The sequence below is a fragment of the Ipomoea triloba genome, chromosome 9 (genome assembly GCF_003576645.1).
Source record: "Ipomoea triloba cultivar NCNSP0323 chromosome 9, ASM357664v1".
Classification (NCBI taxonomy): domain Eukaryota; kingdom Viridiplantae; phylum Streptophyta; class Magnoliopsida; order Solanales; family Convolvulaceae; genus Ipomoea; species Ipomoea triloba.
The window spans coordinates 28,242,701-28,259,596 of record NC_044924.1 but is presented as its reverse complement, the minus strand read 5'-3'; the positions used below and the strand labels follow the sequence as shown (position 1 = coordinate 28,259,596).

The 16,896-nt window shown below is 34.3% G+C and overlaps 1 protein-coding gene across 1 annotated transcript; it reads left to right on the top strand.

The window, feature by feature from the left end:
- The first annotated feature begins 9,679 nt into the window (after positions 1 to 9,679).
- On the top strand, positions 9,680 to 11,355 carry LOC116029872. Its single transcript, XM_031271915.1, has 6 exons — positions 9,680 to 9,898; positions 10,010 to 10,323; positions 10,655 to 10,759; positions 10,852 to 10,915; positions 11,073 to 11,171; positions 11,269 to 11,355. The coding sequence occupies exons 1-6, from the start codon at positions 9,680 to 9,682 to the stop codon at positions 11,353 to 11,355; spliced, it is 888 nt and encodes a 295-aa protein (XP_031127775.1).
- Positions 11,356 to 16,896: the final 5,541 nt, after the last annotated feature.

Here is a 16,896-nt window from a genome sequence, read left to right as displayed (position 1 = left end):
ATTCTACACTATTAATTATACTCCCTGATGTGGCAAGCATGAATAATATTTTCATCTTGTTGGTCTAAAAAAAATTATTTACATCCAAAATTTGTGAAAAGGAAGTAAAAGTTGTAAGTAAAAATTGAGAGTACAAATAATATTTTCCATCAAAATTTTATTAAAGTTTAGGCATTGAAAACTACTTCAATGAACGAAGTTGGTGATGTGATGTAGACCCACAAAATCAGAGCTTAGAGCCCAGTACAAAGATACGACTAGTACCGTTGAGTGTTGCGGTCCAAACGAAGCCATGTCCACTTCTTTGTCTTCTCTGGTTGGCTTCGTCGTCCCTCAGCTTCTCGCATCAGATGCCTTCATAATCTATGGTTTCACAGTACTTAAGTAACCTACAACTCATTCTGTACGTACTTCCCGTTTAGGTGAATTCTATTCCCACACCACAGGCTTCTGGATCAGGACGGGATTATAGGTCACCCTCAATAGCTTTAGTCTACACTCTATGGGGAAGGACAAGAGGGTTTTGAGTCTGAGAAGAATTGAATGAGCGGTATGAAGCTAAGCAACATTCCTGTTTGCTGCATATATGTCAATCTACTCTCACAAGGGTCTGGGAGGTATCAAGAATAAAGTTCCACTTGCTTTTGTCGTATGTTGGGAGAAACACAAGTCGTATATACTGACATGTGTTTTAGGCAAACAAAAATTTCATAAATTTGACAAACTCATGGTGTGTATGTAGTTCAATGCAAGATTTGTGCAAGGATGGTGCTGAGTGTGTGCATCAATTGAAGTTTCCCAAAAAAAATTTGAAGATATTTTTTGTGTTTTTGTAAAAGAAGAATTTGAAAATTATTAAACTGACTAAATCCAAAATTACTTTTAAATATTTGATCCAAAAAGGTAATACAAATGGAATTAAAAAAAAAATTCTCAAATGGCATTTAAAATAATATAAATCAATGCAATGAAATCAATTCAAATTTGGAAATTTTATTTTCAATTAATTTGTTTTCTTTATTGGGTTTCTCATGCAAAGACACTTACTAATATCAAAATCTTATTTGGTCTCTAACGAGCTATAAATAAATTGCACAGATTAATGATTGTCACACCATAAAGTATCACAAAAGCTATATCTTCTTTCATACTCGAAACAATATACAAAACATGTCAACTTGGAGTGCAAGAATAGTGCTATGCGTGTGCATCAATTGAACATTTCTTAAATGAATTTGAGGACATTTTTTTGTGTTTCTTTTTTTTATAAAAAAAATTTGAAAATTTAGTTACAATAAATTTATAGCTGATAAGCTATTTACTAGCTGGTTTGATCAATTTTGGTTGACCTTAGTGCTCAGTGGATCGCAAGAGCTTGTTGGAATAGTTGAATGGGCAATTAGCTTTTTCAACTTTTTCTAAAAGTCAAAATTATTCCTATCTTCAATCTCCATGGATTACCCCTGAAGTTTTTCTATTTGGCTACATGGATAATACTCGTGTTGGGGCAGTGTTGTTCTTGAATTGCCTTCTTGTATCGAAGCATGTACAAGGCAACTATGCATGGGTAATGCTCATCAAATTAATTGGTAGTGCATATATGAAATTGTACAAATCCAAGAACTTGTGTTAAAAATTAAATATGGTTGAATAGGCACCACTCAAAAAAAAAAATTTAAAAACTAATACAATAAAGAAGTAAATAATATTAAACTAGAGACAAAGTATTTTGTTTTTGTATTAGTTACCCGGTCATCCACCAGTCCACAATTCGTAATGATAATGATCAAACGAGGATTCATGCCTTTAGCATCAAAGCTAGAACACTTGGTAAGCTAAAACAAAATAAATTTGGCATAATCATTGGTTATGGAAGCTTTATTATGATTTTGAACATTATTAATTAATCCAATTCAAGAAATTTTTGTTTGATTAATGCAGGTGAGGGTTACGCATAGCATAATTAAGTAGGATGGCTAGAGATGGGTTGGAGAAAGCTAAGGTGGAAATGCAGGCGAAGGCTATGCTGCCATTGAGGAAGCGTGTGCTAAAGCTTTGACCCTCATAGGAGAAGAAAGGAGACTTGAAACTCAACCGAATGGCATCCCGCCACATGGTGAAATCTTCCCAAAATTCTCTGCTTTTGTTTGTAAAATAACCAAAAATGTGTGCAATTCTAATCAAACACAAGTTGGTAATAGTCAAATCAAAGGGGTTATAGAAGAAGAAAAAGAGACCTTGACAGAGAAGTTTTAGAGAGAGAGAGAAAAAAGGGGGGACAAGTTTTATTATATGTATGTAGAATGAATGATGAAATGATCTCTATATATTGTACTATTGTAGTGTTACTTTTTGTGAAAACTTGAAAATAGAAGTTGAAAGTTACAATTTTGCTCATTTTCTACAAAATGAACCAAACACATAAAGATAGCTTTCTAGAATACAATCAAACACTAAAAATGAAAATATTTTTTGGAAAATGACTCAATTTCCAGTAAATATTTTCTGGAAGTCATTTTTCTTGGTTTCCAAACACACCCTTAATGTATGGGTACATTAGTTTTTCAATTGCATTTCCAAGTGCAGTTTAAATGGAGGCTATATGAAAACGAGTTGGATGAGTTTCCAGATTACTACAAATCAGGATAGCACGTCTGGATGATGAAATCTCCTATGATTATGTACGAGGTAGTAGAGTACGTGAAACTTACCAGACAGAGTTTTTCTTTTGTTTGGACTTTTCTGAAAGATTTGGTGAATGATTGTGTGTCACTTGTGATTAATTTGTGTGTGTTGAATGATAGATTGGAGTTAAAATGGTGAAGTGGTTGTGTGCAAGATTTGGGCAAGGATGGTGCAATGTGTGAAATGAACGGGTTACACAGGTTGGTCTAGGCTCAAAATCAAGTAACTAATCTGGAAGCGGATGTAAAGTCTAGGGAGAGATTGGAAATCTTTGATTCATAGACGACGCTGAACGGCAAACTGACAATAGAGCTCCCGGCTGGCTATTCCGGCTAACACTAGTACAAAATTGACCATATAAGCATCACTTTACACTGCGCCTGTTCAAACAGGTGTAGTGTATTTGATTGATCCCAAACTTTACGCAGCACCCAAAGAGACCAGGTGCCGCGTAAAGTAAAATATTATTTTATTATTTAACTTTACGCGGCACCTGTAATCTGTCGGTGCCGCGTAAAGTTAAATAATAAAATAATACTTTACTTTACGCGGCACCTCTAGGTACAGGTGCCGCGTAAAACCGACCCACAAAAAGACAAAAGAAGCGCTCCAGATCTGGAACGAGTGAACTCCAAACTCATCGACAAAACAAGATCCCGAACTGCCGAACTCCGCTCCATCGCCGCAACGAACTGCCGCCGCCGTCGCCGGCCTCCATCCTCTCACGCCATTGCCGCTGCCGTCCGTCCTCTTCCGATCCATTGCAGTTACAGATCTACGGCGCCGTGTCTTCTCCTCCATTGCAGCTTGGACGCCATTGTCGCCGCCTCTTCTCCTCGCCGACGACGCCGGCAGCCTCCACCGGCCTTCTCCTCGCCGACGACGACAATAACGGCCGCCTCCACCGCCCTTCTCGCCGACGACGAGTGGATTGCGGCCTCCACCCGGTAATGCCTTTTATTTTTTTTATTTTTTTTATGATTTCTATTTATTTGTGTATTTATTTATTTATTTGTGTATTTATTTGTTTATTTGTGTATTTATTTCGAATTTATTGTGTATTTATTTATTTATTTGTGTATTTATTTGTTTATTTGTGTATTTATTTATTTATTTNTAAGGTGGAAATGCAGGCGAAGGCTATGCTGCCATTGAGGAAGCGTGTGCTAAAGCTTTGACCCTCATAGGAGAAGAAAGGAGACTTGAAACTCAACCGAATGGCATCCCGCCACATGGTGAAATCTTCCCAAAATTCTCTGCTTTTGTTTGTAAAATAACCAAAAATGTGTGCAATTCTAATCAAACACAAGTTGGTAATAGTCAAATCAAAGGGGTTATAGAAGAAGAAAAAGAGACCTTGACAGAGAAGTTTTAGAGAGAGAGAGAAAAAAGGGGGGACAAGTTTTATTATATGTATGTAGAATGAATGATGAAATGATCTCTATATATTGTACTATTGTAGTGTTACTTTTTGTGAAAACTTGAAAATAGAAGTTGAAAGTTACAATTTTGCTCATTTTCTACAAAATGAACCAAACACATAAAGATAGCTTTCTAGAATACAATCAAACACTAAAAATGAAAATATTTTTTGGAAAATGACTCAATTTCCAGTAAATATTTTCTGGAAGTCATTTTTCTTGGTTTCCAAACACACCCTTAATGTATGGGTACATTAGTTTTTCAATTGCATTTCCAAGTGCAGTTTAAATGGAGGCTATATGAAAACGAGTTGGATGAGTTTCCAGATTACTACAAATCAGGATAGCACGTCTGGATGATGAAATCTCCTATGATTATGTACGAGGTAGTAGAGTACGTGAAACTTACCAGACAGAGTTTTTCTTTTGTTTGGACTTTTCTGAAAGATTTGGTGAATGATTGTGTGTCACTTGTGATTAATTTGTGTGTGTTGAATGATAGATTGGAGTTAAAATGGTGAAGTGGTTGTGTGCAAGATTTGGGCAAGGATGGTGCAATGTGTGAAATGAACGGGTTACACAGGTTGGTCTAGGCTCAAAATCAAGTAACTAATCTGGAAGCGGATGTAAAGTCTAGGGAGAGATTGGAAATCTTTGATTCATAGACGACGCTGAACGGCAAACTGACAATAGAGCTCCCGGCTGGCTATTCCGGCTAACACTAGTACAAAATTGACCATATAAGCATCACTTTACACTGCGCCTGTTCAAACAGGTGTAGTGTATTTGATTGATCCCAAACTTTACGCAGCACCCAAAGAGACCAGGTGCCGCGTAAAGTAAAATATTATTTTATTATTTAACTTTACGCGGCACCTGTAATCTGTCGGTGCCGCGTAAAGTTAAATAATAAAATAATACTTTACTTTACGCGGCACCTCTAGGTACAGGTGCCGCGTAAAACCGACCCACAAAAAGACAAAAGAAGCGCTCCAGATCTGGAACGAGTGAACTCCAAACTCATCGACAAAACAAGATCCCGAACTGCCGAACTCCGCTCCATCGCCGCAACGAACTGCCGCCGCCGTCGCCGGCCTCCATCCTCTCACGCCATTGCCGCTGCCGTCCGTCCTCTTCCGATCCATTGCAGTTACAGATCTACGGCGCCGTGTCTTCTCCTCCATTGCAGCTTGGACGCCATTGTCGCCGCCTCTTCTCCTCGCCGACGACGCCGGCAGCCTCCACCGGCCTTCTCCTCGCCGACGACGACAATAACGGCCGCCTCCACCGCCCTTCTCGCCGACGACGAGTGGATTGCGGCCTCCACCCGGTAATGCCTTTTATTTTTTTTATTTTTTTTATGATTTCTATTTATTTGTGTATTTATTTATTTATTTGTGTATTTATTTGTTTATTTGTGTATTTATTTCGAATTTATTGTGTATTTATTTATTTATTTGTGTATTTATTTGTTTATTTGTGTATTTATTTATTTATTTCTGTATTTATTTCGAATTTATTGTGTATTTATTTATTTATTTCTGTATTTATTTCGAATTTATTGTGTATTTATTTATTTATTTCGATATTTATTTCGAATTTATTGTGTATTTATTTATTTATTTCGAATTCTATTTGTATATTTGATTTAATTTATTTATTTATTTCGAATTCTATTTGTATATTTGATTTATTTCTTTGTTTTTCTAAATTATTTATTTGTATATTTGATTTATTTCTTTGTTTTTCTAAATTATTTGGAATATTATGGTTATTGTGTTATATATGAACTTTGTTGATTTGAATATTATGGTTATTGTGTTATATATGAACTTTGTTGATTTATTTTGAATATTGGTGTTTGATTTTTTAAAATAAATTTACTAAAATGAATATTTTGCAAACAATTTGTGTTATATATTATGGCTATTTGAATATTTGTGAAAATAAATTATTTGTTTTGCAAACAATTTAAAATATATTATATCTAAGTACATTACATAAACTAGTATTAATTAACAAAATGAATATTATTAATATAAATTTTGAGAGAAATAAAGCTACTTGAATGTAGAATTTTACATTTTAAAGAAAATGAAATTACACACAACTTCATTATTGCATACATTCTTAAATTTATTTTCTCATATTTATGATTGCACAATATATTTTATGAAAATTAGTATTTTGATAAATTAGAGACTTGATTAAATAGGTATTTAGAGACATTAATAATTTAATTATTAGTTAGCTAGGTATATATTTTGATGAATTAGGTACTTGATTAAATAGGTATTTAGAGATATTAATATTTTGATGAATTAGCTAGATTGAATTTGATGATGAGTTAAGTATTTTGATGAATTGGATTGATTTAAATTAGTTAGGTAAGTATTTTGATGAATTAGATTGATTTGAATTAGTTAGTTAAGTATTTTGATGAATTAGATTGATTTGGATTAGTTAGTTAAGTATTTTGATGAATTAGATTGATTTGGATTAGTTAGTTATAAATATCGTTTCTAAATGCAACCATAATCAAGTATCCATATCTGATCTTCACAGTATTGTCAATTGACAGATATGGATTGGAGTTGGATGCATGAGAAACGCAATATAGTCAAATATATACAAGGGGTTCAAGAGTTCATACAATATGCTGAAAAAAATAAAAGCAAAAAGGCGGAGGATTTTATATCGTGCCCGTGCTGTGATTGTAAAAATTTGAGAAGATATCGTAATTCTGACGTAGTGAAGGACCATTTGATACGTCGTGGCTTTAAGGAAGGGTACAATCAATGGATATGGCATGGTGAAAGCTTACCTCCTAGTACAAGTGTTAGTAAGAGTGAAACTCATGTAGAGAGTGAGAATCAAGCAAATAGTCAAACTTAGGCAGATAACGAGGAGAATAAGGAAACTCATGTTAGCAATGATGAGGATGATGAAATTAATGACCGAATAGATGAAATGATGAGTGATGTGCAGGGAGATTTTAGTGAAATGCCTCTTGAGTTTAGATGTTTGTTTGATAATGCTGAAAAACCTTTGTTCTCTGGGTGTACTAAATATACCAAGTTATCTGCTTAAGTTATATAATTTAAAAGCAAAGAATGGATGGAGTGATAAGAGTTTCACGGGATTATTAGAACTACTAAAAGACATGTTTCCTTGTGTCCTAGTGATAATGAACTTCCACATTCAACTTACGAAGCAAAGAAGTTGTTGTGTCCGTTGGGTATGGACATTGAGAAGATACATGCATGCCCAAATGATTGTATACTGTATTGGAAAGNGGAATATTATGGTTATTGTGTTATATATGAACTTTGTTGATTTATTTTGAATATTGGTGTTTGATTTTTTAAAATAAATTTACTAAAATGAATATTTTGCAAACAATTTGTGTTATATATTATGGCTATTTGAATATTTGTGAAAATAAATTATTTGTTTTGCAAACAATTTAAAATATATTATATCTAAGTACATTACATAAACTAGTATTAATTAACAAAATGAATATTATTAATATAAATTTTGAGAGAAATAAAGCTACTTGAATGTAGAATTTTACATTTTAAAGAAAATGAAATTACACACAACTTCATTATTGCATACATTCTTAAATTTATTTTCTCATATTTATGATTGCACAATATATTTTATGAAAATTAGTATTTTGATAAATTAGAGACTTGATTAAATAGGTATTTAGAGACATTAATAATTTAATTATTAGTTAGCTAGGTATATATTTTGATGAATTAGGTACTTGATTAAATAGGTATTTAGAGATATTAATATTTTGATGAATTAGCTAGATTGAATTTGATGATGAGTTAAGTATTTTGATGAATTGGATTGATTTAAATTAGTTAGGTAAGTATTTTGATGAATTAGATTGATTTGAATTAGTTAGTTAAGTATTTTGATGAATTAGATTGATTTGGATTAGTTAGTTAAGTATTTTGATGAATTAGATTGATTTGGATTAGTTAGTTATAAATATCGTTTCTAAATGCAACCATAATCAAGTATCCATATCTGATCTTCACAGTATTGTCAATTGACAGATATGGATTGGAGTTGGATGCATGAGAAACGCAATATAGTCAAATATATACAAGGGGTTCAAGAGTTCATACAATATGCTGAAAAAAATAAAAGCAAAAAGGCGGAGGATTTTATATCGTGCCCGTGCTGTGATTGTAAAAATTTGAGAAGATATCGTAATTCTGACGTAGTGAAGGACCATTTGATACGTCGTGGCTTTAAGGAAGGGTACAATCAATGGATATGGCATGGTGAAAGCTTACCTCCTAGTACAAGTGTTAGTAAGAGTGAAACTCATGTAGAGAGTGAGAATCAAGCAAATAGTCAAACTTAGGCAGATAACGAGGAGAATAAGGAAACTCATGTTAGCAATGATGAGGATGATGAAATTAATGACCGAATAGATGAAATGATGAGTGATGTGCAGGGAGATTTTAGTGAAATGCCTCTTGAGTTTAGATGTTTGTTTGATAATGCTGAAAAACCTTTGTTCTCTGGGTGTACTAAATATACCAAGTTATCTGCTTAAGTTATATAATTTAAAAGCAAAGAATGGATGGAGTGATAAGAGTTTCACGGGATTATTAGAACTACTAAAAGACATGTTTCCTTGTGTCCTAGTGATAATGAACTTCCACATTCAACTTACGAAGCAAAGAAGTTGTTGTGTCCGTTGGGTATGGACATTGAGAAGATACATGCATGCCCAAATGATTGTATACTGTATTGGAAAGNTACATGCATGCCCAAATGATTGTATACTGTATTGGAAAGAATACAAGGACTTGCATGTGTGTCCAAAGTGTGGGACATCACGTTATAAAAGGAAAAATGTTGATGATGTGGGTGAGGGTAAGAATGGTCCACCAGTGAGGGTGACGACATACTGACATCGGCTCTTGGTACATCAGAGGAAAAACGTGGCCATGGTACTGTGAGAGGAATTGGTTCATACTCGAGTATCAGACAAGTTTTTGGTAAATCAGAGCAGAAACAGCACACATCGGGTGGAGTTACGCCTACTCTTGAGGTAAAGAAGTTGTTGGAACAGTGTAGGCAAGCTACATTGTTAGAGATGCAACCCAAGATTGACATGCTCACTCAGCAACTCAATATATTGATGAAGAACATGTCAAGCTCAAGCCAATTCCACAAGGAGTTTCAGCTGACACTCCTCAAAGTGTTTTTGCGCCTTGTGATATACCTCCGACCCGAAGCAGCTGTCATTCGGTTGATGCATATCCAGTAACCACTAAGGTAATATTAAAAATTATTTCAATTTCAAACTATTATTTTAAGGTAATATTAAAAATTATTTCAATTTCAAACTATTATTTTCTTGTAATATTAAAAATTATTTCAATTTCAAACTATTATTTTCTTTTAATATTAAAAATTATTTCAATTTCAAACTATTATTTTCTTTTAAATTTAAACCTAACATATATATATTTTATATTTTTAACAATAGAGCAAAAAAAAAGTGTTACCTTGCACAATGTGGTCTCGATGGCAAGATGTTTGTGGTTGCACAGGGTACGGCTTACCCAACTACAGCTAAGACCACAGTGCATAATCAGCCGGTGTTACCTAACCATGTCAAAGTCATGGTAGATGAAGTGGTTATTGGTGTAGAGGATTGTCCTCTCCCCGTGCCAGTGTTGCAGTATAAGACTTTGAATGATGTTGTTGGTACTTACACACAATGGCCTATTCATTTAGTTCTGTTGGACGAGGTATGCATTCTTATATTAGTTATTAATTCAGTTAAATATTAGTATAATTACAATTTTATGNTCAATTGATATGTTTTAAATATTAGTATAATTACAATTTTATATTGGTAGGCAAATGTCAAAATAAGGTCACCAAGACAAAATAAGCCCATAAAAGACCCAAGTGTTGATCTATCTGCTGCTGCTACTCGTAGACTTGGCCCAATTGTAGGTGAAAATGTGTTTATGCTTTTGGGGAAAAACTGCAAGCGGCTAGTCAAGACCTTGACATCATTTCCTGGTGACAAGGAATACCTTGATGTGGATTTGGACCCGACAGTCTTCCATCATGGAAATGTCAATGGTGTTTTTGTGATGTTAGAGGACATCAAGGATTTGCTAACAATGAATTGGTTAGATGTCTCGGTTATACAAGTGTTTATGATGTAAGTTTCAAATTATTCATTTGTTTTATATACATTTGTTATTTATGCTTATTGAAATTGGTTGATTTGTTATTTTTTAGCTTTTTGAATAGTCTGTGTAAGTAGTTTGGAGTAGCATCGATTGGGTTTGCATGTCCAACACAAATTTCAGTGGATATGGTTAACAAAAATCCTGAAACTGTTACATCATATTTGATTCATGTTATGGACACACATAAGGATCAACAATTCATATTGGCACCGTATCATCAAGAGTAAGTCGTTTATTATACTATTTTCTATAACTCAATAACTTTATTTGAAGTGTTTTATAATATATTTGTAAGTGTAGGAATCATTGGTTGTTGATCGTGATTTGCATCAACTTAAAAACGGTGTATGTATTTGATCCTTTGAAATGTGGACGCACTCTTGAAGTCAAACCTAGTATGAATATGTAAGTAAAAACTTTATTATTAATATATGTATATCAAATGTTATTATGTTATTTATAAATTGATATAAGTGTTTATTATATTATTAATATAGGGCATTTCGATCCGTTCCAACAAATGGATGGGGTGTTAGAAGTATGACTTGGAAGGAATGCAAGGTATAAAGTTAAAATTAAAGTTTTAGTATATATATATGATACTTTTCCAAAAAAAAAAAAAAAGTATATATATATGATACTAACCTTAGTGTTTTCTTATGGTTTTAAGTGATATGCTATATATTAACATGAAGTAATATATATCTATAATTTGTAGTGTCTACAACAACCCGGAGGTTTTGAATGTGGATACAACACAATGCGATTCATGTATGATATCGTTACCAAGTGTTCAATGCTTGATCGTTTAGATACGGTAAGAAATTTAAATAGAGCTATATATATATGTATAGTTAAACTATAATTTATAAATTAATATGTTGACTAATAACCCTAATTAATTTGTTTTGTAGGCATTGGAAGATACCACATACTCAATGAATGAAATAGAAGAAGTTCGAGAGTTGTGGGCAAAATATTTTCTAGAAGAGTGCGTTTAGACTTTATTTCGTTTTATAAACATGATTATGTCTATTGTTATATTGTGATGCATGTTGTTTTTTATTATTAATTGTGAAAGATATTGTGAATTGTGGTGATGTTTCAATGTGTTGGTGGATGGTAATGTTTGTGTTGGTTTTAAATAGTATGTGTTGGTTTAAAATTAAATATGTGTTTGAAAATTGTTATTTGTGTTGGTTATTAATTTGACATTAGTCATGTATGTATTAGTTTGAAAATATATATTTGTGAATAGAAAATAGATATAGGTTTATAAATTTTGATGTTGAGGTGGATGATTTGGAAAATCCTGAGCAGGTTTTTAATACAAAAAATTGGATTATTTGTAATTTAAATTGAATATTAAAAAAAAAGGTTTACGCGGCACCTGCTGGTACAGGTGCCGTGTAAAGTATTAAATAAATAATAAAAAAAGGCTTTCCGCGGCACCTGTATCGGAACTGGTGCCACGGAAAATATTTATTTATTATTATTTTACTACTTTTCGCGACACCTGCAAAGCTACAGGTGCCGCGAAAAGTATTTATTTAAAAAAAAAAAGAAAATTAAATTCTAACGGGTGCCGCGGAAAGACTTACCTTTTAGCGTCACTGCCATAGGCTACACCGTTAGAGGTGTAGCGAAAACACTTTTACAGGTGTAGCCTATGACCTTTTTTGTACTAGTGTAACATATCAAGAACTTAAACTTTAAAAGTTTACTCATTCTTCCCAAAGGGCAGATTAGTAATAGTAATGTGGGAAACGGGGTTTCGTGTCCTCCAATTGGGTTTGGAGCTTCAAATCCTTCAGAAAAATGCAGAGAAAACATTTAACTCAATTTTCAGCAAATCTCATTTGATTCTAATATGTTTACAGAACCCAACACTACAAACAGAACATTCAACTCATGAAGACGTGCGACGCATGGCCTGATTGCGTATCATGCAATTACTAAATATGTTAAATGTTATTCTCTGAAATGTTAATCAATGCAACATCATGGGAGTTTATATATTTCTCAGACCACATGCATAAGGGATTTGCAGAGTGCCAATGACTATAATTGAGACATTGTTCTTTCTTTCTTATATCGAAGCATGTGAAAGGCAACCATGCATGGGGTATACTTCAATTGTGGATTTGGGAGTGAATCACTTTATTCTCTCCGAGCATACTCTCCTCCCCTCATGACCTAATAGATTTACTTAGAACTGCTAGGTGTGATATATATATATATAATAATTTATTTCAAAATTATAATAATCCAAGACCATGTATATGTTTAAAATTAAACATGGTCTAATAGGTACCACTCATTAAAAAAAATGAACATAAAATTTAAAAATAAAACAATAAAGAAGAAAATAATATTAATCAAGAAAAAGTATTTTGTTTTTTATTACCCGGTCCACCTTGGTAATGATAATGACCAAACAAGGATTTATGTCTCTTTAGCATCAAAACTAGAACACTAGGTAAGTTAAAACAGAATAAATTTCCCATAATCATTAATTAATTAGTCGAACAAAATTTTGTTTGATTAATGCAGATGAGGCCACGTTATGCATATATAACATAATTAAGTAGGATGGGTAGAGATGGTTTGGAGAAACTTGGAAATTCATCTGCTGCATGTCTAGGCTCCGTCGAGCCATGACCAGCGCAGAGAGAGCCGGGCGACGCCCCTCAACAGCCTAGAAGAGGTGGGAGGAGCAAGAATGTTAGGGTGGATGAAGGTGGAGTTTGTGCATGATTTCAAGGTGTGTTCATTTGCTACAATGTTGGGTGTAAGATTTGGAGGTTTTCAGTGCAAGATTATTTGTGCAAGGATGGTGCAGTTTGTTCATCGATGGAAGATTCCCCGAAAGAATATGAGGAAAATTGTTGCCGCATGCCAATCTACTCTCACAAATACAACAACAATGGCTAAGTAGCCAAAATGGTCAAAGGGTAAGGGAGGTATCAAGAATAAAGTGCCACTTGCTTCGTTCACAACCAGTAATTAATGTGTTCAAATAGCATTAAAATTTTCGCCAAGACCAACCCATAAATCTATATATGATTTCTATCATTATATAATATAGGTGAATTCATTTACTCCAAGGAAGGTCAAATTTGTCATTACCATTTACATTCTTTTTAAAGTAATTCTATCAAATTTCTCATTACGGTTTACATTCCTTTTAAAGTAATTCAATCAAATTTTTCATTACCATTTACATTCCTTTTAAAGTAATTCTACTCAATCTTTGTATTTGTACAGAATCTGTAGAATCTTTTGTTTTGTCACAATAGTGGAAGGAATTTAATCTAGCAAATGTGTTATATATTTGACTACATTGAATGTAAAACTGAATATATGATCTTACATATATAAATATACTTAAGAGCAAAATATGCATGTTAGTAGTTATGGTTGAATTTTGTTTCGGTGTTATTCAACTAGTAGGCCACTGTTTAAAAAAAAAAAAAAAAACTAGTAGGCCACTAAGTAGCAAATCAACATAAACATAAGCCGAATCAACAAATAGCAAATAATTAATTAGTAATTACTAATCCATATATTCAGTAATTAAATTATAAGTAATTAACTAATAACTAATTAGCAAATCAATGAATCATATCAGATGGAATGAATTGGGCAATGAATCACATCAGCAACTACGGCACTACGGAAACAACTACTAATAAAAAAAATACAAAATTAGGGCAATTAGAGCAAAATCTACGGCAGCAACTAGTATCAATTGAATTAGGGCAACTTCAAAATTAGGGAAGTTAAGGCAAAAATAAAATTAGAAAATTAGGGCAAACAAAGAATTAGGAAAACTATAGACAAACAATTCAATAAATTATTGAAATTAACATTTATAGCTCAAGCCGTCAAGGGGTAAGATTGTGAGAAGTTGATGCTCATTAGTTACAGAAGAGTTGAAGAAGACCAAACCTGGTGACTGGTGTCAAGGCGAATGGCGAGGGCCGATGTAGAGGCGGTGGTGGGACGGTTCGTAGTTTATGGTGTGGTAGAATGTAGGGGTGGTAAAACGAAAAGTCAAGACCCCCGAGTATCGTGTTCTCAAGGACGGCAAATTGGAATCGAATTATGTGTTGGCATTTAGGAGGTTAAGATGTAAGACTTACAAGAATTCCTAAGGGAAAAGTGAATCATGAATTAGAAGTTACGGAAGTGATTCTAAACATAAACAATTTAGAAGAACAAGGGGTTGTATGCCTTAGTTAGCCTATGCGATAGACCGCATTATGGGGATTATAGCAATGAAGTTCAGGAATAGTCACGGAGTCCACGGTATCGATACCCAGTGGTGTCACACTTGGACTCTCAATCCTCATTCGAGGCATTTAATCGAACATCTTGTCCACCACTCTTCCCGGGCCTCATCCTTCCGGATAGAGGGCGAGGATGTGGATGAGTTTGACTCGTGAGAGGCTGCTATCGCGCACACACTCACTTTCACAATGTCTACTATCTATCCCGGCCGGAAATAGAAGTAAAGCATGAGGAACCCTACTTCATCATTTTCATAATCATATGGCAAAATTCAAACATCAATCGTAAGATCTAACATGGGGCACACACACCACTCAACTAATCTACTCAAACATCAATAACATTAAAAAACAAGCAATAGAAAACAATAAATCGAAATCACAATCTATTAAGAACAAGAGTAGAGCAAATATACCTAGAAATCCAAGAGATTTATTACACCTTCATTATCGTTTATCTCATTGAATCTACCATGGGAGAACTAATCTTTTTTTTTTTTTGAAAACTGGGAGAACTAATCTAAGCTAAGGAAAATGGGGGATTTCCCCCAAAGGGGAGAAAACAAAATGAAATTGGATCTGGAAATTGGGGCTCTCCCTTCTAAAATGTAGGGGAAGGGTTTAAAAAGCCAACTCAAAGTCAAAATCCCGAAATTACCCTTAATGACCCGAACCACGTTTCATCCACGTGTGGATGGGGGCATGAATGCGTACTGGAAACGATCCACGCCACCTCCATGCGTGGGGTAGCGTGGCCCGGCTCCTGCCTGGTTCGTTTCTTCGTTTGTTCCTTCTTTTCGGCCCGGGGTCCTGTTCTGTCCTGCGGGAATGACTTAAAACATAATTTAAAGTCGAGTTTGTTGATTTGATCACATCAGAGTCTTTTATGCATGAAATGATTACAAATGGGTGTCAAAATTGTACATTAATGCTCCAAAAGTGACCCTATGTTCGACTATTCTTGGCGCTTATCAATGTTTCCACACTTAAGCATTGTTTGTCCTCAAGCAAGTATATTATCTAAACTCTAATCATTTAAGTTCCAAGAATAGTAAAGTACTCTCATCGATCGATTGACCAAGCGGTTTGCGGGTGCCACTAAACAAAAAAGGTGAAATTTTTTATACTATCTAACAAGAATGCTAAGCTCATGCCAGTTAAATTTTAGGAATATGTTAAGGAAGCGAAAATCTCATAACATAGATTTCACAATAAGAAAAACCATTTTCACACTTTTCAAGCATGCAAATAATAAGGGGTTCACCTTCTATTTTGTAAGGGCCTAAAGCCGATCCCACTAGTGGGAATGATGTGCACACCCTAATCAATTTCCAACCTTAAGCCAAAACCCCTTTTCATAAAAATAAATGAGGGTAGGGACATGGACCGCTCACCACCATGGCATGGGCGGTCACTCTTTCTTCTCATCCCCCTCGGATCTCATCCCGGGCGACCCGACTTCACATTGATTTCCATGCTTTTTTGAAGGTTAGTGCAATGAGTGCCCGAATCCAAGAGGGGTGACTCACCTCCTCTCAATTTTCTCATCATCCAAGATCTCTTTAAGACAACCGACTTCACGTAGAGCTCTACGCTTGTTTGAAGATGGTGCAATGGTTGCCCCATATCTTGGCAAGATGGCTAACCTCGAATCTTATCTCTAAGAGTGGCACAATTCTTTAGCCTTTTTCTCAATTCACCATTCCAACCGATCATGCCTTTTTTTAGGGGAGTGGGGTATGATCTCGCATTCTCACATTTTGACTCTCCTTTTGCCCCATGCCCTACCAATAAGTTAAGTTCAATTTCTGGGCTTCGCTAATCTTATCTTTTAAAAATTAAGGGGTACACACTCCCACTTTGAAAGATCTTTGACTAAGGTCCCAACAAAATAAAATGTGAATAACATGCAAGCACTCAAAGATTTGGACCTTTTGGTTCCAGAATTTTTAATTTTTAGTGTAAAGGGCAACTTTCAAAGCATATTTCAAAAATCATCTTGGCATAAGATTAGAATTCCTCCTAGATAGTATCGACAATAACACATTCTCCAAAATCTTACACCCAATAGACTCAATCAATCAATCAATCAATCGAGCATTCAAAAATAAGTATATGCAACGCATCCTTTCCACACTTAGAAGATGACGTCGTCCTCGATGTTGCCATGAGGAACAGTGGGCAAGGAGCAGGGGGTCATATAAACAAGTAATAAGGACTGCTTTTCCACACTTAGAAGTGTTTACGGGG